This window comes from Lissotriton vulgaris, chromosome 3_1 (genome assembly GCF_964263255.1).
Source record: "Lissotriton vulgaris chromosome 3_1, aLisVul1.2, whole genome shotgun sequence".
NCBI lineage: Eukaryota > Metazoa > Chordata > Amphibia > Caudata > Salamandridae > Lissotriton > Lissotriton vulgaris.
Genome location: NC_141689.1, coordinates 871,886,290 through 871,911,299, shown reverse-complemented (window position 1 = coordinate 871,911,299; position 25,010 = coordinate 871,886,290). Strand labels below are relative to the sequence as shown.

The following is a 25,010-nucleotide window of genomic DNA, read 5'->3' as shown; positions in this document are numbered from 1 at the left end:
CAAAAAGACGCTATTAAAGCCACTACTAAAAAAACATAACCTAGATAGGAACGAGCTTAAAAACTACCGACCAATTGCTAATCTGCCTATCTTGGCTAAAGTTGTTGAGAAGGCCCTAAATATTCAACTATCAGCCTTCATAGAAACCCATAATCTACTGGATGATTCCCAGTTTGGCTTCCGCCTAAATCACGGGACAGAGACGGCCCTGATCAAGGCTACTGAGGACATCAGAACCATTCGTGATGCGGGTGGTACAGCAGTCTTGATACTGCTCGACTTATCAGCGGCATTCGACACGGTCGATCATGCCATCTTGATCGACCGTGTCGAAGCACTGGGGATTCGACACAGGGCTAGGACTCTCCTGGCTTCTTTTCTTGCTGAGAGAACCCAGGTAGTCACCATAGGGCCCTTTCAGTCCACCACCCTGTCCTTACCGTGCGGTGTACCTCAAGGCTCATCCCTGAGTCCGACACTATTCAATATATATGTGTCGGACCTTGCCAAAACCATTCGTGCCCATGGGATGAGCCTTACATCTTACGCCGACGACACTCAGTTGGTTTTGGCTATCAGAAATGACGGCCAAAAAATCGCTGATAACTTCAATCTGGGTATGCAGGCCATAGGGAACTGGATGGCATCTAATTGCCTTAAATTGAACTCGGATAAGTCCGAGGTGGTCATCTTTGGAAGTTTAACCCCAGAATGGTCCTCCCGCTGGTGGCCACAGTCTATGGGTCCTCCCCCCACCCCTGTCAGCAAAGTGAGGAATCTAGGTGTCATGTTTGACGATCGTCTCACGTTTTTCCCTCATGCAAGCCAGATTGCCTCCTCTGCTTTTTATAAGCTACGAATCATTAAAAAAATTCTCCCCTTCCTTCCAGTTTCTGCTGGTAAAACCCTGATCACCTCTTTGGTCCTGTCCACTTTGGACTATTGTAATGCCCTATTTCTGAATTCCCAAGAAAAAGTTCTCAATAAGCTGCAAACCATCCAAAATGCGGCTGCCAGACTGTTGGGTGATGTCCCCAAGTTTCAATCAGTCTCAGGAACCATCAGAGAACTTCACTGGCTCTCCATCAGGAACAGAGCTAAATTCAAAGCCTTGTGTATTGTCTATAGGGCGTTGCATAATCAGGGACCAGCCTTTCTTACCCAACAACTTGTTCCCTATCGGCCCACCAGATCTCTGAGGTCTTCTGACCTCCTCCAGCTGGAAATACCCCGTACCAAACTGGTCTCATGGGGCGACAGAAGATTTCTCGTCTCAGCACCTAAGCTTTGGAATACGTTGCCACTATCCATAAAGAGCAGCCCCTCTCTGTGGTCCTTCCGAAAGCAGCTTAAAACGTGGCTATTTGATCAATAAATACATCCCTCTCTGAGGCAGATTTCAGCAAATACTTAGCGCCAAGACGCCCACGGGCCTTCGCTGCGCTTAATAAGTGTTTAAATAAATAAATAAAGATTGGGGATCCCTTCTCCAGATTTAAATATTTCCAACTCTGTTCTTGGTTCTCCGCCGAGAAAGAGAACATTGGTGGTAACTGGGAAATCGAGTGTGCTCTCCTACCTCCAGGGCCTAGGAAGAAGGAAGTTGGACTCTGGTACAGGAAAATGCTAGAGGCAGAGGAATTACAGTCCCCCCCCCTCTTTATCGTGTCTGGAGCTCTTCTAGGCTCGAGGCAGTTTCAGATATTTTATATGATACTTCTCTTCAAGTACTTTATAAATATGTCAGGTCTGTCTCTCTTGAAAAAAAAATCACTTTTATACTATAAATAGTCTATATTACACGCCAAAAAATGTAGCGAAGTTCGCAAGTGCGCCTCCTCTTTGCCCAAGATGTGGACTTGCCGAAGCAGACGATATCCATATCTTTTATGACTGTCCGGCAGTGGGTCCCTTCTGGGGTAGAGTGGAGCAGGCTATGAAGAGTATCTTTAAAAAAAACTAGGCCTGAACATAGCCAGAGTTATGTTGGGCCTCAATGCGGACCTTATTAGTCGATTAAGGGAGACACAAGTTGCTTTATTTTTTTGCTTTATTTTAATTGCGCGAAGAGAAATTTGTAAGATCTGGAAGGATGCTAGTCCTCCACTTTATGAAAATTGGCTTCGAGCACGACTGGAATCAGTATTGTCTCACAATGTAAATATCATGGTTTGGGAACCTTTTATAGAATGAGGTTGGGCTAAAGCCTGAAAGGTCCTATGATTACTGTGGTATTCCATGCTTATGTCATGTTTATGGTTCTTAGGACCTGGAGGTCATGGTAGAATGTGGGGTGGTAGAGAGACGTTTCTGAAGGGAGTGGTTTGTTATTCATGCTGTTCCCTGCTGTGGATGTTAAGCTGTTCTTTATCCTGAATAAAGCCTACTTGAAACTGAACTGCTCGTGGACCTACTTACTACACATTTCTTGGCAACGATTGGGAGCTCCTGATTTCAAGGCTACAAGGATTTAAAGAACAACGTTCACTTTTACTTCGATTTAAGCTTTTACTTCAACTGGAGTTGTATTCAAGCTTTATTATTCTTTCAACCAAGATGATCGGATCGCTTACGTTCATCGGATTGGTAAAACTTATTTTAGTATTTCTTACTTCATTTTAAAATCTTCCTTCATTGCCGTTGGTGAGCGCGCCAATCAATCGGACCTCTGTGTACTTTCCTCGCGCGCCTCTCACCGATGTGTCTCCAACCTTCGCGGGACATCGCGAGGCATTGTGGGAGTTCGCAAGGCAATGTGGGAATCACCCTTCACCTCGTTTGACGCGGTGACGTCATTTACGTGCCTCCATCTTGTTTTTGTTATTCACTCGATTTTTCTCAGCGTCTGGAGCCTGTAATTCTCATTATTTCACCGGTCTTTCTTCAAAAGGTATTTCTTTAAAAAAAAACTTGAAATACTTTACAGACTTTACATTCTTCATGCAAAATGTCAAATATTGCAACTCCTCCTCATTTTTTGCAGTCTGCTGGTGATCCTAACATTGAATGGGATTTGTGGTTTCCAATGTTTATGGCTTATATTGATGTTCTTGAAAAAGATGGTTGTTCTGCCAAACGTAAATTAGCCCTTTTAAGACATTGTTTAGGGGGCGCTGGTATCAAAGAATTTGACAATCTTCCTCCTATTGATGATGCTGGTAACATTGATATTTTTGAGAAAGCTACCAGACAGATGAAAATTCACTTTGGAAGAAAAATCAACACAGTTATGGAGAGGTTCAAATTTTATTCTCGTGTACAGAAACAAGATGAGTCCATTGAGGATTATGTTTCTGCTCTACGTTCTTTAGCATGCTCTTGTGCTTTTGAAACAATTTCTTATGAACAGGTTCTTAGAGACCAGATAATGATGCGTACAAAGAGCATGAAAATTCAAGAGAGACTTTGGTTGGGCACAGAATCTTCCCTTAGTGCAGTAATTAATATTGCCAAGGGAATTGAGCAATCTGAATTATTCGTGTCTGAAATCCGTGGTACTACATCTGCATCTAAACCTCAGATTTCTGAACCAGAAGTTTCTTTAGTTAAAAACCAAATGACTTCAAATCCTAAGGGTGTATTTAAAAAAGACGTTGATAAGAAGTTCATAGATAACAAGAATTCTTTTGATAACAAAATTTTCCTCAAAAGAAATTTTGCTTGTTATCGGTGTGGAAGTCCTAATCATCTTGGTAATTACAGAGGGTGTCCTGCTTGGGATAGAGTCTGTGTAAAATGCAAGAGAAAAGGACATTTTGGCAATGTTTGTTGTTCTATTCAGAAAATTAATTACATTTCTCAAGAAGAAGAAGAAGCAGAAGTTCTTCATAGTTTTAATTGCATACTATCTGTTGATGAAATGGAACATAAAGAATTTCCCTCTTGTCCCATTTTAATTGACAACCATTCCATTGATTTAATGATAGATTCCTGTTCATGGTATACTATCATTGGTTTGAAGTTGTTCAATAGTTTATGGGAAGATAGGGAGTTGTTATCCCCTGATATTCATCCTGGGGGTTACACTGGACAAAAGATAAATTTGGAGGGTTTCTTTTGGGCTACCATTCAAGTCATAGATAGAGTCACAAAAGGCAAAGTGTATGTCGCTACTAAAGGCGTGGCTATTCTTGGTTGGCCACATCAACGCGCCTTGGGGATTAAACTCAATCCCAATGCCTATCCTCCTGTGTACTTCATAGATTTGAATTTACATTCGTTGTCTGAAGCTAATTCTAGTGAGGTTTCTGAGAATTCAATTTTTGTAAACAACCTCAAGATGGATTTTCCTGATGTTTTCAAAGACTCTCTTGGGAAATATTCTGATTTTAAACACAAGATAATTTTGAATGACAATGCAGTCTCTGTTAGACATAAGGTTAGGAATGTTCCTTTAGCCTACAGGAGCAAACTTAGAGAAATTTTGGATGACCTTTTTTTAAAAAAAATTATTGAGCCCATTGAATCTTCCCCGTAGGTATCTCCGATTGTTTTGTCACATAAGAGTTCTGGAGATCTCCGCTTATGTGTTGATCTTCGCAGTTTAAATCAAGAAATCTGGGTTGACAAACATCCTCTACCCAATATCCACGAATGAATTTCTTCTCTATCTGGTGCTACTGTTTTTTCCACAATTGATTTGGCCAGCGCATACCACCAGGTGGAATTGCATGAAAATTCCAAAAAATTAACTGCATTTGTTACCCCGAAAGGCATGTTCCAATATTTGAGGATGTCTTTCGGACTGGCTAGTGCTGCCTCCGTTTTTCAACGGTTAATGAAAGAGTTGTTAAAAAAGTGTAAAGGTGCGATAGCGTTTCAAGACGATATCCTAATTTTTGGTAAGGATTTTGAAGAGCATGATTGCAATCTTCGTTCTGTGTTAAGCAATGTGCAAGCAAAAGGTCTCACTTTGAAGTTTTCTAAATGTAAATTTAGACAATCTAAAGTTGAGTATTTAGGCCATGAAATTTCTAGTGATGGTATCAAACCCAAAATCAACCATGTTAAGAGCATTACTTCAGCTCCTGTTCCTACTTCCAAAGAACAATTGTTATCCTTTCTTGGTCTAACTGAATTCTATGGGAAATTTGTACAAAACTATTCCACTATTGTTCATCCTTTGCGATCTTTACTTAAGAAACAGGCAAAATTTGTATGGTCTAACGACCAACAGGTTTCTTTTGACATTCTCAAAAGTAAGATTGTTGAGGCTCCTTTTCTTAAACCATTTTCTGTAAATAAAGAGTGTATTGTGTGTGTGGACGCTAGCAATGTTGGTCTAGGTGCAGTTCTGATGCAAAAAGATAATTTTGGAGAATATGTTGTCTTGTATGCTTCTAGGACTCTGCGTCGTGCTGAATTCAATTACTCTACGATAGAAAAGGAGCTACTTGCTTGTACTTGGGCCGTCCAGCATTTCCGCCAATTTCTTTGGGGTACCAAATTTTCGTTGAGGACAGATCATAAACCCCTTGTCAGTATGTTATCAGTGGGAGGGGGTAGGATTCTTACTGCTCGCTTAGCGAGACTTGCTGCTAAGTTGCAAGAGTATCGTTGTGAAGTTGTTTACGTTCCAGGACGTCTAAATATTCATGCAGATTTCATGTCACGATTTCCTGTTTGTGATAGCTCTAATGTTGTGCACCCCGAGGAATGTGATGTTGCTTTTACTCTTTGTGATGTTAACATTATTTCTGGTAATGATCATTCCAACTTGATTTCTGAAGCTTTATGGGCACAAGCTATGCAACTAGATGATGTCTTGTTGAAGGTGAAAGCCTTTTTAAAGGATGGTTGGCCTGAGGAGAGGAAATTGTCTGGCGATTTGGCGTCCTTCTTTAAAGTAAGGGATGAATTGATGGAAAATCTTGGTATGGTTTATAGATCTGATAAAATTGTTCCTCCCAGAGATATCAGAGAGTCTATTTGCAATCTTGCTCACGAAGGACATATGGGGATGTCCACTACGAAAAGAAGGATTAGGGAGTTTAACTGGTGGCCTAGTATGGATGCTGAGATTGACAGATGGGTCAGGAACTGTACTCCTTGCTCTTTGAGTGATAAAACTGTTAAGCCCATTTCTGCTGGTGGTTTTACCCCCATTGAGTTTGCCCAGAGCCCTTGGCGTAAGTTAGGTATTGACATTATTGGTCCTTTTAATTATCAGTCTGGAAAAGATATGTTTGCTGTCGTTTTGGTCGACTACTTTTCTAAGTGGCCTGAATTGAAAATTGTTGAGAAGGTCAATTCTGGTGTCATTATCGAATTTTTAAATGAAGTTTTCTGCAGAGAAGGTTTGCCTGAAGAAATTATCTCCGATAATGGTCCTCAGTTTGTCAGTGTTGTTTTTACATCTTTTCTCTCCAGCTGTGGTATCACTCACAAGAGAGTTTCCAATTATTTTCCTCAAGCAAACGGTCAAGTTGAACGTTTTAACAGAGTCATTAAGGAGTCTTGTCAGTTAGCTTTACGCAGTGGTTTGAAATGGAGAGAAGCTTTGCAAGCTACCCTTTTCACTTACCACATGTCCCCTAATTCTGTGACTACGTTATCTACTTTTGAGATGTTGCCTTGTCGGAAACCTGGCTCCAAGCTCATGCCCTGGTGGTTGAAGGCCAAGGATAATGATTATTTAGACTTGGATCTTAAAGGTGTTAGGGATCGTGTTAGCAAATACCAAGCGAAGGTTTCACAGAATTTTCCCCAGAAAACCAACTCTCCTAAATTACCTGTTGGTGATTTTGTCCGTGTGAAATTTGGTGGTCTTGTTCGCAAAGGTGTTTCTAGATGGTCTAGTCCTGTTGCTGTGACTGAGGTTTTTAGTAAAGCCGTGAGAGTTGAAGGTGGTAAGATTTGGAATTTTCATCGTATTTCCTTATGCAAATCTAATTTTTCTCAGTCTACTCTTCAGCATTCCAAATTGGAGTTTCCTGAGCACCCACATGTTGTGAATGATGATTCTTGCTTTTCTGGTACTCATGAAGTTTTTGATAATCTTTCTCCTCAGAGTCAAAATTCCTGTCATGATATTGCAACTAATGTTAGCTCTTCTAATAATACTGTTCATGAAAATGTTTCCAATGATTGTTCTTCTAGTTCTCCCCTTCATGACAGTGCTTCTTCTGATGTTTCTTCTAATTGTTTTCAGGACTCTGGTGTTTCACGTAGGAGTTGTCGTGTGAGACTTACTCCTCTGAAATTTAGGGATTTTGTTCGTTTTTAGTGGGTTTTTTTTTTTAAGGGGGGAGGTGTGTGGTATTCCATGCTTATGTCATGTTTATGGTTCTTAGAACCTGTGAGGTCATGGTAGAATGTGGGGTGGTAGAGAGACGTTTCTGAAGGGAGTGGTTTGTTATTCATGCTGTTCCCTGCTGTGGATGTTAAGCTGTTCTTTATCCTGAATAAAGCCTACTTGAAACTGAACTGCTCGTGGACCTACTTATTACAATTACACCATGCCTTGGTATAACAAGCACTGGTGTTGCCAATAGGTCTCGCAGTAGGAAAGTTGGAGCTATTACAATTGCAAATAACAATGCCTTTTATTTTTGTTTTCATTTTAAAAACATAAAGGACTTTGTCATTTACAAAACCAATAGCTCCAACTTTCCTACTGCGAGACCTATTGTGCACTGCACAGTGCGGGTGAAAGTGGCACTGCGTGTGTGTGAGTGGCTTTGAGTGAGTTGCGTTGCGTGGGTGAGTGGCGTTGCATGTGTGAGTGTTGTTGCGTGGGTGAGTGGCGTTGTGTGGGTGAGTGGCGTTGCGTGGGTGAGTGGCGTTGCGTGGGTGAGTGGCATTGCATGGGTGAGAGTGGCATTGCGTGTGTGAGAGTGGGCTTGCGTGGGTGTGAGTGGCGTTGTGTGTCTGAAAGTGGTGCTGTGTGGGTAAAAGTGGCACTGCGTGGGTGTTAGTGGATTTGCGTGTGTGAGTGGCGTTGGGTGTGTGAGTGGCGTTGCGTGTGTGAGAGGCGTTGCGTGTGTGAGTGGCGTTGCATGCGTGAGTGGCGTTGCGTGCGTGAGTGGCGTTGCGTGCGTGAGTGGCGTTGCGTGCGTGAGTGAGTGGCGTTGCGTGCGTGGCGTTGCGTGCGTGAGTGGCGTTGCGTGGGTGAGTGGCATTGCGTGTGTAAGTTGCATTGCATGGGTGAGAGTGGCGTTGCGTGTGTGAGAGTGGCGTTGCGTGTGTGAGAGTGGGCTTGCGTGGGTGTGAGTGGCGTGTGTCTGAAAGTGGTGCTGTGTGGGTAAAAGTGGCACTGCGTGGGTGTGAGTGGATTTGCGTGTGTGAGTGGATTTGCGTGTGTGAGTGGCGTTGCGTGTGTGAGTGGTGTTGCGTGTGTGAGTGGCGTTGCATGTGTGAGTGGCGTTGCGTGTGTGAGTGGCGTTGCATGTGTGAGTGGCGTTGCATGTGTGAATGGCGTTGCATGTGTGAGTGGCGTGTGAGTGGCGTTGCATGTGTGAGTGGCGTTGAATGTGTGAGTGGCGTTGCATGGGTGAGTGGCATTGCATGGGTGAGTGGCGTTGCATGGGTGAGTGACATTGAATGGGTGAGAGTGGCGTTGCGTGTGTGAGAGTGGGCTTGCGTGGGTGTGAGTGGCGTTGTGTGTCTGAAAGTGGCACTGCGTGGGTGTGAGTGGATTTGCGTGTGTGAGTGGCGTTGCGTGGGTGAGTGGCGTTGCGTGGGTGAGTGGCGTTGCGTGTGTGAGTGACGTTGCGTGTGTGAGTGGCGTTGCGTGTGTGAGTGGCGTTGCCTTTGGGGTCTAGTGGTTCTGCCAATTATTTTAGGCATGCTCCAAGTAAAGTACTAACCCAGATTTGGACTGCAGCAGCATGGACGGGGAACTCAAACAGCTCAATGTCATCAAATCGTCAAATCAAGAGAGAAAAGTTCCCTGCTCTAATCTCATTGCTGCTCACTGGTGGGATAGCTTACTGTGCAGACGCTCTGCCAGTCAGGAACTTAGCACACTGCAGCAAACCCTGCATTAGGCACTGTGCTTGCCATGATAACTACTTGATCTATATTCACATTATCGGCATCAACATATTGTGATTAAGCTGCTCTGTGATGAACAGTTTGAGGGGATTGGCAAATTCATAGGCAAAGAATGCTTCAGCTGAGCAGCCAATCTAATTTTTTACCTACACAAATATTACGCCTAAAAGCTATTTCCCAAATGAATTTGAAAGTGTGCAAACAAAGACATCTGCAGCCGATTGCACAGACTCACTAGGTGTGACAACGGGTGGAACCATGGGGCGGGGTGTTCCTGCTTGTTCCAGTGGGTGATGAGGCTGCTCCTGTGTCCTCGTTTTTTTAAGGAAGGGTGGTGTCGGAAGGGGGTTTGTGCTGGTGCTGTAGCCCATCCAGCTTTTGCCCTTTGCCTGAATTCTGTGTGATTTGTGTGTTCTGCTTCTTGAAAGTATGAGTAGCCAGCTATCTGTTGCTGCAAGACAGCATTACAGCCTACAACCTATGCTGCCACTGTCAGTAATACTATACCTTCTGGGCGGAGCCTTGTGCTATGCGCGGCCATGGCAGAGTTAGGCGAACTAAGCAGACTTCCGAACAGACATCTGTTTTAAAAAATCTGTATTCCCACTGCCAGAAACACCAGTCTTACAGCCTGGTTCAGTAGGAACGGAAGTCAGTCACAACTAGTTGTACGGCATTAACATAAACAAGGCAGAAGTTTGGGTGGTGCAGAGGCAACACCATTGAATGTGAGAGCAATATGGGGTTGGGTGGGGGAATGGATACGAAAGCAACGTGGAGAGGGCCGGAGGGACGTGAAAGCAACATGAAGGGCGCAGGAGCAGGGTAGGCAGTTGGGGAAGCGCACAATTCAACGCAACAGGAAAGAGGTAGGTAAAAGAGAGCATCGCAGGTGGCGAGACGTGCATGAGGAACGCAGCGCAAAAACAAATGAACTCTCCTTCAGTTCTCAATAGGGAAGAAGTGGCGAAACATCCAAAGCTACCGAACTGGAACTGGGTTCCAGTTGCTGCATTGGCTCTCCCGTGCCTACCATAAACAAAGCTTGTACACACACTTCACAAAGCGTTTGAAAAAATAATAGATTTACCTTAAGTGTGATAACAAGCAGGTGTTGGCAAAGCATCTTAATTTACAAAATCGGGTCAACGATGGTGCTGCACTGCACAGAATAAAAACAAGGCTGTGTTTGCGGGGAGAGAGAGGGGAGGTGCTGGTATGGGAGGGGGTAGGTGCTGGTGTGGGAGGAGTGCTGCTAGGGCAAGGCTGTGTTTGCGGGGAGAGAGAGGGGAGGTGCTGGTGTGGGAGGGGGGAGGTGCTGGTGTGGGAGGAGTGTACAGCCTAGTTCAGTAGGAACGGAAGTCAGTCACAATTAGTTGTACGGCATTAACATAAACAAGGCAGAAGTTTGGGTGGTGCAGAGGCAACACCATTGAATGTGAGAGCAATATGGGGTTGGGTGGGGGAATGGATACGAAAGCAACGTGGAGAGGGCCGGAGGGACGTGAAAGCAACATGAAGGGCGCAGGAGCAGGGTAGGCAGTTGGGGAAGCGCACAATTCAACGCAACAGGAAAGAGGCAGGTAAAAGAGAGCATCGCAGGTGGCGAGACGTGCATGAGGAACGCAGCGCAAAAACAAATGAACTCTCCTTCAGTTCTCAATAGGGAAGAAGTGGCGAAACATCCAAAGCTACCGAACTGGAACTGGGTTCCAGTTGCTGCATTGGCTCTCCTGTGCCTACCATAAACAAAGCTTGTACACACACTTCACAAAGCGTTTGAAAAAATAATAGATTTACCTTAAGTGTGATAACAAGCATGTGTTGGCAAAGCATCTTAATTTACAAAATCGGGTCAACGATGGTGCTGCACTGCACAGAATGAAAACAAGGCTGTGTTTGTGGGGAGAGAGAGGGGAGGTGCTGGTGTGGGAGGGGGGAGGTGCTGGTGTGGGAGGAGTGCTGCTATGGCAAGGCTGTGTTTGCGGGGAGAGAGAGGGGAGGTGCTGGTGTGGGAGGGGGGAGGTGCTGGTGTGGGAGGAGTGCTGCTACGGCAAGGCTGTGTTTGCGGGGAGAGAGAGGGGAGGTGCTGGTGTGGGAGGGGGGAGTTGCTGGTGTGGGAGGAGTGCTGCTAGGGGAGGAGAAGCCCTGGCCGTGAATGCGCGTGCATGTTTGCTCACGTGATTCACGTGAACTGCAAGAAAACCGCGGGGCTGAAAGCCCTTGGTTTGAAGAGGATTTTGCCGACTTGAATTCTCCCCATTTCCCATTCCTGCGGAATGGTAAAGGCGAGACCTAAAAAAGGAAGGCCGGGCTAGCCCCAGGCGAAACCAAGAACTCTGGCCTGGGGCGCCCAGGTCAAGAATGGGCTGTAGGAGATAATTTGCACTCACTAGTGGTGAAATGAGGACTAAAAAAAAAAAAATGTTGAAAAAAACCCCCACACTCTGGCTGTATCACCTGTGCTAGGTATATCCCCGTTCTCTGCCTTCCTTCCACACAAGCTGCCTGTGTCACCCGTGCTAGGTATTTCCCCTGTCCTCTCTCTTCCTTCCACACACTGCCTGTGTCACTCGTGCTAGGTATATCCTCCTTCCCCTGCCTTCCCTCCACACACTCTGCCTGTGTCATCCGTGCTAGGTATATCCTCCTTCCTCTGCCTTCCCTCCACACACTCTGCCTGTGTCACTCGTGCTAGGTATATCCCCCATCTCTCCCTTCCTTCCACACTTTGCCTGTGTCACTCGTGCTATGTATATCCTGCTTCCTCTGCCTTTCCTCCATACACTCTGCCTTTGTCACTCGTGCTAGGTATATCCCCTGTCCTCTCCCTTCCCTCCACACACTCTGCCTGTGCCCCTCGTGCTAGGTATATCCTCCTTCCTCTGCCTTCCCTCCACACACTCTGCCTTTGTCACTCGTGCTAGGTATATCCCCTGTCCTCTCCCTTCCCTCCACACACTCTGCCTGTGCCACTCGTGCTAGGTATATCCCCCATCTCTCCCTTCCTTCCACACTCTGCCTGTGTCACTCGTGCTAGGTATATCCTTCTTCCTCTGCCTTCCCTCCATACACTCTGCCTGTGTCACCCGTGCTAGGTATATCCCCCGTCCTCTCCCTTCCCTCCACACACTCTGCCTGTGTCACCCGTGCTAGGTATATCCCCGTTCTCTGCCTTCCTTCCACACAAGCTGCCTGTGTCACCCGTGCTAGGTATTTCCCCTGTCCTCTCTCTTCCTTCCACACACTGCCTGTGTCACTCGTGCTAGGTATATCCTCCTTCCTCTGCCTTCCCTCCACACACTCTGCCTTTGTCACTCGTGCTAGGTATATCCCCCGTCCTCTGCCTTCCTTCCACACACGCTGCCTGTGTCACTCATGCTAGGTATATCCTCCTTCCTCTGACTTCCCTCCACGCACTCTGCCTGTGTCACCCGTGCTAGGTATATCCTCCTTCCTCTGCCTTCCCTCCACACACTCTGCCTGTGTCACTCGTGCTAGGTATATCCCCCGTTCTCTGCCTTCCTTCCACGCACTCTGTTTGTGTCACCCGTGCTAGGTATATCCCCCGTCCTCTCCCTTCCCTCCACACACTCTGCCTGTGTCACTCGTGCTAGGTATATCCCCCATCTCTCCCTTCCTTCCACACTCTGCCTGTGTCACTCGTGCTAGGTATATCCTGCTTCCTCTGCCTTCCCTCCATACACTCTGCCTGTGTCACTCGTGTTAGGTATATCCTCCTTCCCCTGCCTTCCCTCCACACACTCTGCCTTTGTCACCCGTGCTAGGTATATCCCCCGTCCTCTCCCTTCCCTCCACACACTCTGCCTGTGTCACTCGTGCTAGGTATATCCCCCATCTCTCCCTTCCTTCCACACTTTGCCTGTGTCACTCGTGCTATGTATATCCTGCTTCCTCTGCCTTTCCTCCATACACTCTGCCTGTGTCACTCGTGCTAGGTATATCCTCCTTCCCCTGCCTTCCCTCCACACACTCTGCCTTTGTCACTCGTGCTAGGTATATCCCCTGTCCTCTCCCTTCCCTCCACACACTCTGCCTGTGTCACCCGTGCTAGGTATATCCCCCGTCCTCTCCCTTCCCTCCACACACTCTGCCTGTGTCACCCGTGCTAGGTATATCCCCCGTCTCTGCCTTCCTTCCACACGCCGCCTGTACTCTAGGTATCCCTCGTCTCTGCCTCCCCTGCTCGGCGCGTGTCCCTCCCTCTCCCACGCTCCGTCCGCCTCCTCTCCTCGCTCAGGCGGGGCTCCCCGCGCTCCTCCCCCCGCTCGCAGTTCCTGGTGGCGGCGCAGGCTGCCTCCCCCTCTCGCCTCTGTTGTCTCGGATCGCCTCTCGCCCCCTGGACGCTGTATGCTGCTGCCACCTCTGCCCAGCGCCGGCTGCAGCTCTTCGTGCCCCGGGAGCTGCCAGGCTGGGCACCGCCGCCTCGGGTAAGGGCGCCCTGCGCACCTGCCGCCCGGGTCCGGGGAGCTCGGCCCAGTGAACTGTCCTCCCTGCCCGGTGAGGGTACGGGCTGCTGGGCAGCACTCGCTGTGACAGCCCGGTGCCCGGCTGAGCCGCTCCTGCCCTCGCCCGGAGCCCTGGGCCCGCTGTGCCCTGCACGCACCGGCACGGCTCGGGCTCCACACCTGCCCTGTGCACGTATGCAGTTGACCGGGCAACGGCGGGAGCAGAGCATTGCATGCTCGGAGGGGCAGGGCAGCCTCGCTGCCCGCTCCGGCCCCTCGCCTCGCATCCCGGGGACGCGCAGCTGAGCGGCGGCTCCTCCCCCTGCACCTGCCGCTGACCGGGGCTCAGCGCCGCCCGCCCGGTGCCCGCAGGGTGGCCCCAGGTGCTGGGTGCAGCCGGGCTCCAGGGGTGCACCTTGCGGCGCTGAGCCTCTCTGCGCCTGCTTCCTGCGCCCCTCGCCTTTACAGAAGATCCCTGTGTCTCCCCATAGCCCACCTCTCCTAACACGACGGTCTCCTTGTTTCAGGGTCTTTGGATTCATGGCATGCCTCCGGGTGCGGGGCTGACGCGGCGGCCGAGGGTCCAGGGGCGATGGTGGTGTCTCCCGGAGCCGGAGGTCTTTGTTGCTTCTGAGCAGAGGAGCTATCATGACTGTCTTCAGACAGGAAAATGTGGAGGAATATTACGATATCGGCGAGGAGCTGGGCAGGTAGGTGACACCACTTTTGCTTCTGACGGGCATCAGTACCGGGAGGGGTGGCAGTCTCTCGCTGTGAGCGTGGAGCGCAGGACATCATGACACGAGGCGCTATCCTGAGGGGCACACGCATGGCGTGGAGTAGAAGAGCACTTGGTGACGTTGTGCCTTAAGTTCAGGGCAGCATGTACCATGGCTTGTTGATAACTATGGTTCTACGTCAAATTCTGGTTCTGCACTAAGATATGTCATGCTATACATACATCAGCACATCCACAGGGTAGGCTTTCTACCCACCACCCATTGACTTTCCGTGCAAACTGACTGCCCCCACCCAAGAATGTTCCAACCCACCCACCGAGCATCGGAGTAGCTCCCCCACCAGTGCACTTCCTTACTACAGCATGGGCCACCGCCTCCAGCAAGAGCCCTAATATTAGTGCCTCCAACAGCAGCATCCCCAGGTGTTCTGGCCTGTGCTCATCTGTTTGTTGTGGATGAGTGGGCTGGTGGTGGGGCGGCTGCACTGATGCTCTGTGAATGAGTTGGTTGACGTTTGAGTAGGTGAGTACTGAGTAGTTTGATTATACAGGCTGATGAGTGGATGGACAGCATGCGCAGAGTATCACCCTCTCCCTATGCTGAGAGTATCCTGCACTGTTGATGGTGGGAAGCCTGTTCTGATTGTGGGTGGGCAGTGCTGGTGCATTTTGATGGTGCCTAGGGGCTGTGTTAATGGTGGATGGAACACTATGCTGATAGGTGAGTGGCTATAATGAGAAGCATCCAGGGCTCATGTTAGTCTGTGGGGTCTGTGTCACGTGGCCTACTGCTTTTGTTGTGGTTACCCTGTCCGAGCAAGAACTTCATGTGTGTAACTTCGGCCCCTGGCGGGTGACCCTGACCATGAAGGAAGCGTTTGCCAACATTATCCAATTCAGCGCATGTTCGTCGGAGGGTTTGAGTATCTACCACAGGGATCCCCAATGGCACCTGTATTTTTACTTTCCGCTCTGGGGAACCCCTAAAGAACCATGCATTATAAAATGCACACCCGTGCATGTGTTACATGAGGTACATGCTACGAAATCTACTTTCAATCCCCCCCTTCACAATTTACAAATGGAGGATTGTATATAAAGTTCGGCTTTAGGCAGTGTGTGTTGTTTCCTGGCCCTTTCTCCGTGAGTTACTGAAGTAGAAACGAAGCCTTCCTCTGAATATTTGCATATACACAGCAGCTGCATATGCCTTTGCTCTTCTCGAACGAGCACACCTCACAAGGCAGCACAGGTTGTCATAAATAGCCAGGCCATGCCTCTTTCCTTCATCAGACTGCTTCACAGGGCGTTCCCCTCTTTCTATGTAGAAGTCATCGCATGTTATGGCCGAAATTGTGGACCTGGGCCTAGAAGGACCTATGACACACTTTTAAATGCTCGTGTGGCTGGTAGATTGTTTAGACCTGTAGCAGCAGAATCCAGGAAATGAGCAATTAACTGTTTTCGGTTGACATTAAGACTTGCAGATATAATCCTGACTGAAATATGAATGGTTCTCTATAGTTGTATTAGAAGTAGCATGTTGGTGGTACATTTCACAGCTCCCCTCTAAATCCTCTTAGAAGAACATTTCACCTATTTGGTTCACACACTGGGACATGTTGAATTTTCTGCACATTAAGTCACAGGATGCTACTTTAATACTATCGGGAACCTTCTAGAATGTTTTGCACCTCGCCTGTGTGCGCTCTGTATTAGAGCAATGTGGGCCCAGCCTTTGGAAGGCCAAGAAGTGCGATCCTGTGTGTCATCCAGTTTGGGTCTACCAACCTCAAACAAGGATCTTGTGGTATATAAGCGCATGAATGTAGGGACTGTTCTAAAAAGAGCTATCTGTAGACAAATTATGTGAGTGAGACTGAGTGGGGATTAGCTTCCACTCATGTAGATGGATCATTGGCATGAAAGCAGAGTTGGCTACTTCATATCGGTCTCTCGAAGGTGCAGAAATGTGAAAATGTTTTTTACATTCTCACACTAGAATTCCCCTAAGGTACACAATGTCCACATCGAGGCCTCACTCCACTATTTCCAGACAGTTATGATTTGAAGATGGTTGGTTCGTGATAAACAGTGAAGTGCATTACAGCTCAGCTGTGAAGATGTTGCACCAGAAAGTGTGTCTGAAACGTTGATGAACTCTTTAAGTGGGATGTACTGTGTTTGTCCATCAATGTTATATGTGTGCAAGCCCAATCAAACAAAAGAATATGGTGCGGGATTCACATAGGTGGACCTAAAACAGTGAGCCTTAGGTTTTTTGTTGGGCGATAGTCTGCGAGGGCCTGGATTTGGGCACTGTAGTTTTGGATGGCATGGTTTAGGGGAGGTGTGATACGTAGCTAAGAAGGAAATAGCTTTTTGTAAATTTGTTTTTCCACACCCAACTTTGTATAATTACCTAGTCTTTGATCTGCACCCTAGCTGGCACACACTCCTTCAGTGTTTGCATGGAGGGGTCCTACATTTCTTTCCAGCTCGGCAGCTGCAGGGAGCACAGTAATTAATCATTTCATATGGTTGAGAATGGACATTTTTGCGGTAAAGTGTAGTTTCGTGATCTGGTGCGTATCCAAAAGCTGTGCTAGTTCGTTCTTTGATTAATTTAGTGCTGACATGGCTTTTACATGATATACCTACAATTAATTTTATTGGCCAAGCATCAAATGCACATCGAATAATAATGCGAAATTGAAATTTTACATTTCTGTTTTGAAACAGCAGTGAAGGCGAAAATATGCAGAATAAATGGATCCGCTGCAACATACAAAAGTGTAATTTTTATTCAGTTGGTTACTGACAACTTAGACTGATTAATAGATTTGCTTCTATGTCTTGGAGCATCTGGAAAACGAGTCTTGTGGCGGGTCATTAGTTTAACTATGTGTGGTAGTAGACAATAAAGTACAGGTCAAATGAGAAAACATGAAGTACTTGCCTCAGACAGGAGGGTTAAACAGCCTAGGGCAGACAAATGGCTATCAGAGGGCGATTGACCGCATGGCTCTGCCTGTATATTTATTTTTTGCCACATCTACTGTTTCAAGAAAACCGCTCCCATGTTGGTCACTTTGCCACCCTCAAATGATAGTTGTCTGAAACCCATTCACATATTAGTTTGTCATGTTGCTTTTCATCATCCCTAGTGAAAGGTGCAGAGCGTCTTCTTTTGACCCACACTTTTAGTGGGTTCCCCAATCCCCGGGAAGTAGGACAAAGAGCTTCTAGGACCCAGCTGTTTTTTTTTTTTTCTAACAAGTGGTGACTCACAGGTGTGGAGGCAGCTTGAAATTCAGGGTCCAGTTGTTAGCAGCCCACTTTGGCACGTCAGACTGGTCTTCGAGAATTGTGGCTAGTCAACGGGACTTTGAACCAATGAGATGTTTTATCGCTAAATGGCCACACGAATGACGCAGTGGGTAAGAAGATAATTTCTTTTTTGAAGAAGTGTTGACTTATCCAGTGTCAATGAAGCGTGGGCTGACCGAAGTGATCATTATCACTGTGCTAGGTATGTGTCCTTGCTGTGTCTGGTCTGTGTGGAGTCACACCTCGTGATAAGCAAACACTCTGCGGGCTTGGGTTTAACAAGTGCTTCTTGTACCAAATAGCTGAGAGAACAGTGCACTCAGCTAGTCTCTGTTGGCTCAATTGATTCTCAGTAAATAGGCCGCTGTTCTTGAATAGAATGTTTATTATTTTTTGTCCTGAGATTTGAAGCGCACTGTGTACACATTTGCTATAATCTAGAGGGATCGCACCTATTTATTAGGTTAAGCCTTTACTGTCAGCTGGAAGCGGGGGCAGTATCCTTAGGAATCCGGTCTGAAGAATCCACAAGTATGCAGACGGTGCGTTTGGTGTTTCGTTACCAGGGAGTGGCATTCCTTGGGTTTAGGGCTAGCGAGACTTCACCTTCAGTTGTTTTTTGTTTGCTTAAAATAGAGCGTGTACTGTCATGGAGATGATTTGAGCATACTTATTCGGGCCTTAGTGAACTCCAAGCCAACACATAAGACCGTCTTTGGTCATATCTTTTTGATCCCAAATCTTCCTAAAATTGATTAATTCTGCGAATGTTCTCTGAAGAAGGTTGAATATCTTGCGTCTTAGCGAAGGGCTATTATAACCTTGACAATTCCCTGAGTGAATATAAAACTTTGTGGGAGACTGATGCATTCTGGATTGAAAGGAGGATTTAAGTGCAAATCATTTTTCAGTTCTGAAGTTGTCGCCATGTATCATGTTTTTTAAGGAACAAAAAGGGATATGCAGTTCCTTGGAGGTGGCAGAGAATGGCTAGGTTACTTCGCGTCCTTCGCGTAACTACACATTGTAGTTCCAGCCAGCTTAATTAGCATGGTCTCTGCTTCCAGCCGAGGGGGCCCTACCATCAACCCTTTTTGGGTCGTTTTTTAATTGAAGGTATTTTTATATACGCTTCTTTTTGTTTCTGATTAATGGTGGTGATTGGGTACCATTTACTAATATTCCTAACACTATCCCAATCACTGTGTAGAGTAGGGAGCCGGTCCTGATGAATTGCCATTGATAAATAACGACTAACAGCAGCAAGAAACATGTTTACCCACCAAGGCACAATTTTGTGGGCTGATACAGACTGTTTCTTCTGTTTCCAGACACCGCTATTCGATTTTATTCTAGACAAGAGGACATACCTATTTAAATCACCAGGGTACCTCCTAGACCATTTTAACCCACATTCCACTCACCCCAATCTACACTCTACGTACACCCACACTTCACATACGGCAAAAGAACAAAAGATCTCCAGCAAAGAGCCCTCCTTGATAGTGCCAGTCAGGCATTGCAGCTCTGGCCCGACGAGGAGCATACCCTAGGATGAATCTGGGTGTGTGAGGGCTCTTGCTCCTGAGCATTCAGATGCCCTCAGTTCATTCACCAACCTGCCTTTTATACTTTTTATTAAGGAACTGCTGACCTCTTTTTTGTTACCTTAGGTTTCTTTGGAGCTTGTTTGCTAGACCTTTATGCGCACCTTGCCCCCCCTCTCCGCCCTTAGTGATATTACAGATTTAGGAAGTCTGTTTTGCACAGTCTCCATGTTCCCTGTAGGGCGTGTGTCTTTGAGAGAGAGGCACATGTGCTGCTTTTGATGGCTGGCAGGATGGAGTTCAGTCTCCTTGTGGTATAAATGGCGATCTATAGACGGTGAGGCTACTATGCTTCTGCAGTGTTGATCGGGCACACTACAGAGGTGTCCCTTTTTACATGAAACAGTTGCTTTCTGAGGGTATTTCTTGACTGAGCTTGGTGACAGGTCAGCAGATGGCATCTCGGTTAGTTTCTGGGTCTTGGATAACAAGGTTCTGTGAGATCTGAGCAGACAATTTGTTGTGCCTAGCAGTGGTGCAATGGATTCATTCTCTCTAATGGAGAAAAGGCCATTTTGGGCATCATGTCACATCCTCCCTTGTTTTTAAAAGATGCAGTACTTGCCTCCTACTCATATGAGCAGAGAGTGAGGTAGAGTGATTGCCGCTGTCCTTCAAATAAAAAGCTGCACTATTTCATTTAGCAATTACGATGGCGGGCAAGGCACACGAGTAGAGTGAATAAAAATGCGGGTGAGGCTAGTGAGTCTCATGTAGGGGCACATGGTATGTCTGGCTTAGAGACCGCTTTGACTGTTATGCCTGCCTCCTGAATGCCAAAAAGTCCATTATAAACACATTGATCTATAGAAGAGCTTTTGTCCACCCGGTTCATCCATTGACCTGTTCAAGTATCGCATGCACCTTACTTCTGCCCTCAACAGCATACAGAATTAGGAAATGGGTCCTTCCACTGCTGCCGCTGGCTGTTATGCGCTGTATATGCAAGTTATTTGTTTCTGATCACGTGCACCAGAAAAGAAATGCACTCCAGGGCCTGAGCTGGTTGGCCTCGGATGCTCACCACTCCTTTATTTGCATTTGTTGCTATATTTTTGCAATTTTTGTGCATATTTCACGTTTACAAAATAAATAAACTAAACCATTGCTCACTCAAACACTGTCAATGCTGGTTTTAATAATATTTGTTTGAGATCATCTTTGACCAATGTTAACCCTCCAGCCCCAGATCCCATGGCGCTGAACACGCAAACTATACACGAAGAAGAGTTTGGCTTTTAAGGACTTGTACAGCGGACAAGATTGTCCTTGGTATACTTGTGCGTTGCTTACGTACCCTTCAGGGGGTCTTGTTATACAGCGAGGGGAGAACATTTGCAGCGTTTGTCTTTTACTTGTCCTAAAGTTAGTCAGAGAACTCAGACTATTAGAAGGTAAACGTTTGCATTTGGCTGTGTCGTTTCCATTAGCGAGTGTCAGGAAGCGAATTTTAACTATGTATTATGTATTCCTCCGAGTTTCTGTTTGTGTGACCCGTTTCCACATCTGGTTTTCCTTGCGTTTTCCGCATTGTCTTACAGTGGTGTACATGGACCGGTTTGGTGTTGAGTGTGTATTGACTGCAGCAGCAGAGCTGAAAGTTTCACTACAAAGCAGTGATCTGCGGCGGTGCACTCACCTGGCAGTGCAGTGCAGTACAGCACACAGAGCGAGAGAAAAGAAAGATGGCTGACAAACGCTAATTGCCCTTTTTTGGAAGCAATGGATCTGTTATGTGTAATTACAGAGTTAAAATACTTCACTGTGCTAAATTAAAATACTTTATTCTGGGGTTCCAAAACTTTTTTTGCTAAAACTCCACAGATTAAGCCTTGACGCCCGTTGGGCTAAGTTCGCGCGGTATAAATTGATTTTCATTCATTCATTCATTCATTCATTCATTCATTCATTCATTCATTCAGATTAAGACATAGATACCAATCCAGCTCTTTTTTCTCGAGGGAAGATGAAGACTGGGGGTCGGGTTTTTGTTTTTAAATCCCAGCAGCGTTACAAAGAATGCCCTTTCGTTAGACATGATTTTTGCTCGCTGTTTAGAAGTATGTGACCTGAGCTAGAGTTTACCAGAGTGCACTTGTCACAATAGAGGTTTGTCGTGTTACTGCTTTGTGCTTTTGGGCCACTTCCCTCAACCATTAATCTCAAATCTTTGCTGCGACCCATGGCTCTGAGACATCACTGGGGTACATAATGCCCACCAGAAAGCATTGTGCTCGCCACTCATTGACTGAGCCCTGTTAGTCAGGGGTGCTTAGATTGGGGCAGTAAGAGTGTATGTGGGTGCGCCTGGCTCACCAGATGGCATTGTGCCCCACCACTCGTTGACGGAGCCCCCTGGTCCGGGGGTGGGGTAGATTGGGGCAGTAAGAGTAAGAGTGTATGTGGGTGCGCCTGGCTCACCAGTAAACAATTTTAGGGCTCCGCTCGTTGATGGAGCTCTGCTGGTCAGGGGGTGGGGTAGATTGGGGGCAGTAAGCGTGTATGTGGGTGCACTATGCACACACTCTCCTCCACTGGCTGCCCTTTTAGGACCCACCCTGCCACGGCAAAGACCGAAGCCTGGTGCCCACTGCTGCTAGAGCTGCTCCTTGGAGGAGGGTTGACAGGTTCCTCCCCAAAATTCTGCCCCGTTGTACTCTTCTTTATGCAGGGAAACTGGAATTATATCATTCTGCGGCTGTGGTGTTTTCTGCATAATTATGGATGTGCTACACTTGCTACATAAGCCATCAATGTCTGCATAATTTGCAGATTTTTGCCAAAACTATTGTTTCTTACTCAAATGCTCGAGTTACTTACAACGCTACCAGATGTGGCCTCAGAGTAGTAGGCATTTTGTTTCACAGACACAGACCACCTTTAAGTTGCTGATTGCTGTATTTAGATTTTACGCTGAAACTGGGACCTTTTCCAGTATAGTGGTAATGTGTACAACTGTCAGAATAGTGAAGAAATACAGCTTCAAAATATGCTCATTATGCCTCAATACTTACTTTTTCAACCTTGCCACATAGATTGATCCTCTCCTGGTACATAACTCCATCCTCCACTGCCACACAATTCCAGTAACTTTGCCTATATGCATAGGTAATCCCTGGTATTGTGTGAAGTTGTCAGCCAGTGCAGAATGTGACTTTCACCTGATTGTTAGGTGTGTCCTCAGGTTTGACTCATTCTCTCTATTGACTGTCAGCAAAAGTTTGCCGCCCTGTGCTTTCGGGTCAAATATTATATAAAATAGTGCAATCCTGTAGGTAATACTTGTGTTTTTACTTGAAACATACTGCTGGGTGGGTGTGGCTGTATCACTAAGATACTGACAGATTTCAAAACCAGGCCATGTGTTTACATTTACTGGGCATCATCACCATGTGGTAGTCTCAGAATTCGTTTTCATCTGCTGAGTTAAAGGTGTGGAGGGGCCTGCAGGTCACCTCGTCACAGAGATCTGGTTCAACACAGTTTGAGATCATGGACAGTGGCTGAAGAGGGTCCCTTTATTAGCAAACAAGCAATCTGCGGTGTCATGATAAGCATTCTTCTTAACTTTCCAAAGAAGTGAAGATGTTTTAGTGATAAAATCCGATGACGTCAAAGAGAAGATAAAATAATAATGCATTCACTGCAGTACCTAAATGCAAAAATACACTAAGTTTCTCTGTCCCTTCTAATAGGGGGAACTTGCGGTGTGAATGCTAAACCCGGATTTTAATGATTGCTTTAAAAGGTGAGCCGCACCTTGCTTGCCCAGTAGCTGGAAGTCTGTCAGAAGTTCAGTTCTATTATACTCCGAGGGAATCCAGCACATTGAACATATTTATTTGTTAAAACATCTTATTGTTTGAGAGTGGCTTACACTGGTTGATTCATGGTCACAAATACTGGAAACATTTCAAGATATCAGAAATGGGTGAGTGGCGGGTGGATTCCGTCACAAATCAGTGGACTGTAGAGTAAAATAAGAGGCACATTTCGTTTCTGGAAGGAGGTAGTTGACCTTCCTTCCAGTGGAGTTCTGCTCATGATCCAAGGTGTCCAGCCACATAGTAGTGGATTGCCCTCTTATGCAGGCTACATTCTGAACCACCATCCAAAATTAAGTCAAAATCAGAATTGCGCCGTGTCCACAGGGAGTCCTGCTTATGCGTCTTTGTAGAAGCCCAATCTTTTTTTTGATGTCAACTCAGAAGTGTGCCGGTTCGTGGCCAGTAACACGTCTGCTGTAAATAATCTTGTCACCATTGCACTAAACTCAGGGTTTGCTAAGTGAGACTCACTGGACTGCAGCACTCACGAAATATAGTAGAAAAACTAGATCTTGGTGTTTGGGACATCTTTTTTGTACTTGTAAGGATTAGCTCATGAGTTACATGGAGAAGGCTGACATCCAGCGCATGAATCTGGGGTTCTCGGTGAATCCCTATTGCCGAGAACTAGCTGAATGAGATCATTATTGTCTCAACATGACCACTCTATTTAGCCAAATTTGTGATGGAAAGGAATAGTGTGATAAAAGATGAGTGCTTTGTCCCTGCTTTGAGTGAGGAGGCATACAGTTCAGCTGTGGGGACACGATTCGGCCCTATCTTTGGATGGTTGGTGCAAGGATGTAGGTGAAGGTGAAATGAACAGTGGGTGATGTGGATATGGTAGTGTAATACAGAAAGTAAACTAAGTTCTGAGAGTATGTCTGGAATGTACCCTGCCCACAGGTAGCAGTTTGTTGGGGAGCTGATGTAGCGACAGGTGAAACTATGGAACAAAATGTACATTTTGTATTGCTGCTTGCTGTGAAGTCTGCCTATTTTATTTATTATTGAGAAAAACTAGTGTATTAAAAAAATAGTGATTTAAAGAATGGGTGGGCAGACCGAATGATGTTCCAAAGGGGTTCCCTCGTAGTGCCCAACAGGGGGCTACACTGGATCTCTGAAACAATGCACCACGCCACCCACAGCCTTGATCAACACCTGCACTACAACCCCCTTCAGTTTTTGACCATCTCCGCTCCACGATAGTGACTAGGTGATTCTGCCAATAAGAGGCGTGCATCGCTAGGACTGAGGCCTTTTGGAGCATACTAGTGGCTGGATGTCAGTAAGATCAGAGGGCTACCACATATCTCGTTTCTGGAAGCAGCCACTAAGTCTTACGTGCACTCTTTCCTGTCCGCGGGTGCACGTGTTACTGGTGGTGAGTCCTTAGATGAACGGCTGTTTGTGTTCAGAAAGTAAGTCTTCCTAAAATACACATTTTGCAAAGCAATTGAGAAGTAGAGACCAGCGTGGTAGAGAGCCAATCCAGTATGTCCTTCTCTTGCCACTGCACCAAGAATGCTGACCAACAGAGAAGCGGTGAGTTCTTCAAGGGGATCCTCACCAGGAATGTAAATACATTATTTTAACTCAGATGTCACTGTGATTTAGACAAGTGGATTGTGGTATTTGAGGGTAGGTGCTGGGTCAGGTAGTTAGCCCAGGGCAAAGGCAAATAAGCATGTGCTTATTTACTTATCTTTTTGATAAAGCACGCTACGACCCCAAGGAGTTTCCTGGTGATATTCCACACCCGACACCTCCATACTCGCTATTAGGGATAACCTTGAGGGAAGAGCCACATTTTAACATTTTTCCTAACTCTATTGTGATTGAGGTCTTTTGTTCCAGGATATGGGTCAAGTACAGAGAAGATTTTCCACCTTTCCTTTCTGTCCGAAAATAGTGTATATTAAGCAGTTTCAAATTTCGGTTCTGGGAGTGCTCTCTCTTTTCCCTCTCCCTTTGCACTACTTTTCTCTACTTTCACGACTATCTCCACATCCTCTTCTTTCACTTTTCTTCACTGTCCCTG

General features: G+C 46.3%; 1 protein-coding gene across 1 annotated transcript in view; it reads left to right on the top strand.

The window, feature by feature from the left end:
- The first annotated feature begins 13,276 nt into the window (after positions 1-13,276).
- DAPK1 (death associated protein kinase 1) overlaps positions 13,277-25,010 on the top strand; it is a 633,429-nt gene continuing 621,695 nt past the window's right edge. The window contains exons 1-2 of the mRNA XM_086961193.1: positions 13,277-13,445; positions 13,991-14,173. Coding sequence (XP_086817319.1) covers positions 14,112-14,173 — 62 coding nt within the window. The 5' untranslated portion in view covers positions 13,277-13,445; positions 13,991-14,111. The remainder of the gene's footprint in view (positions 13,446-13,990; positions 14,174-25,010) is intronic.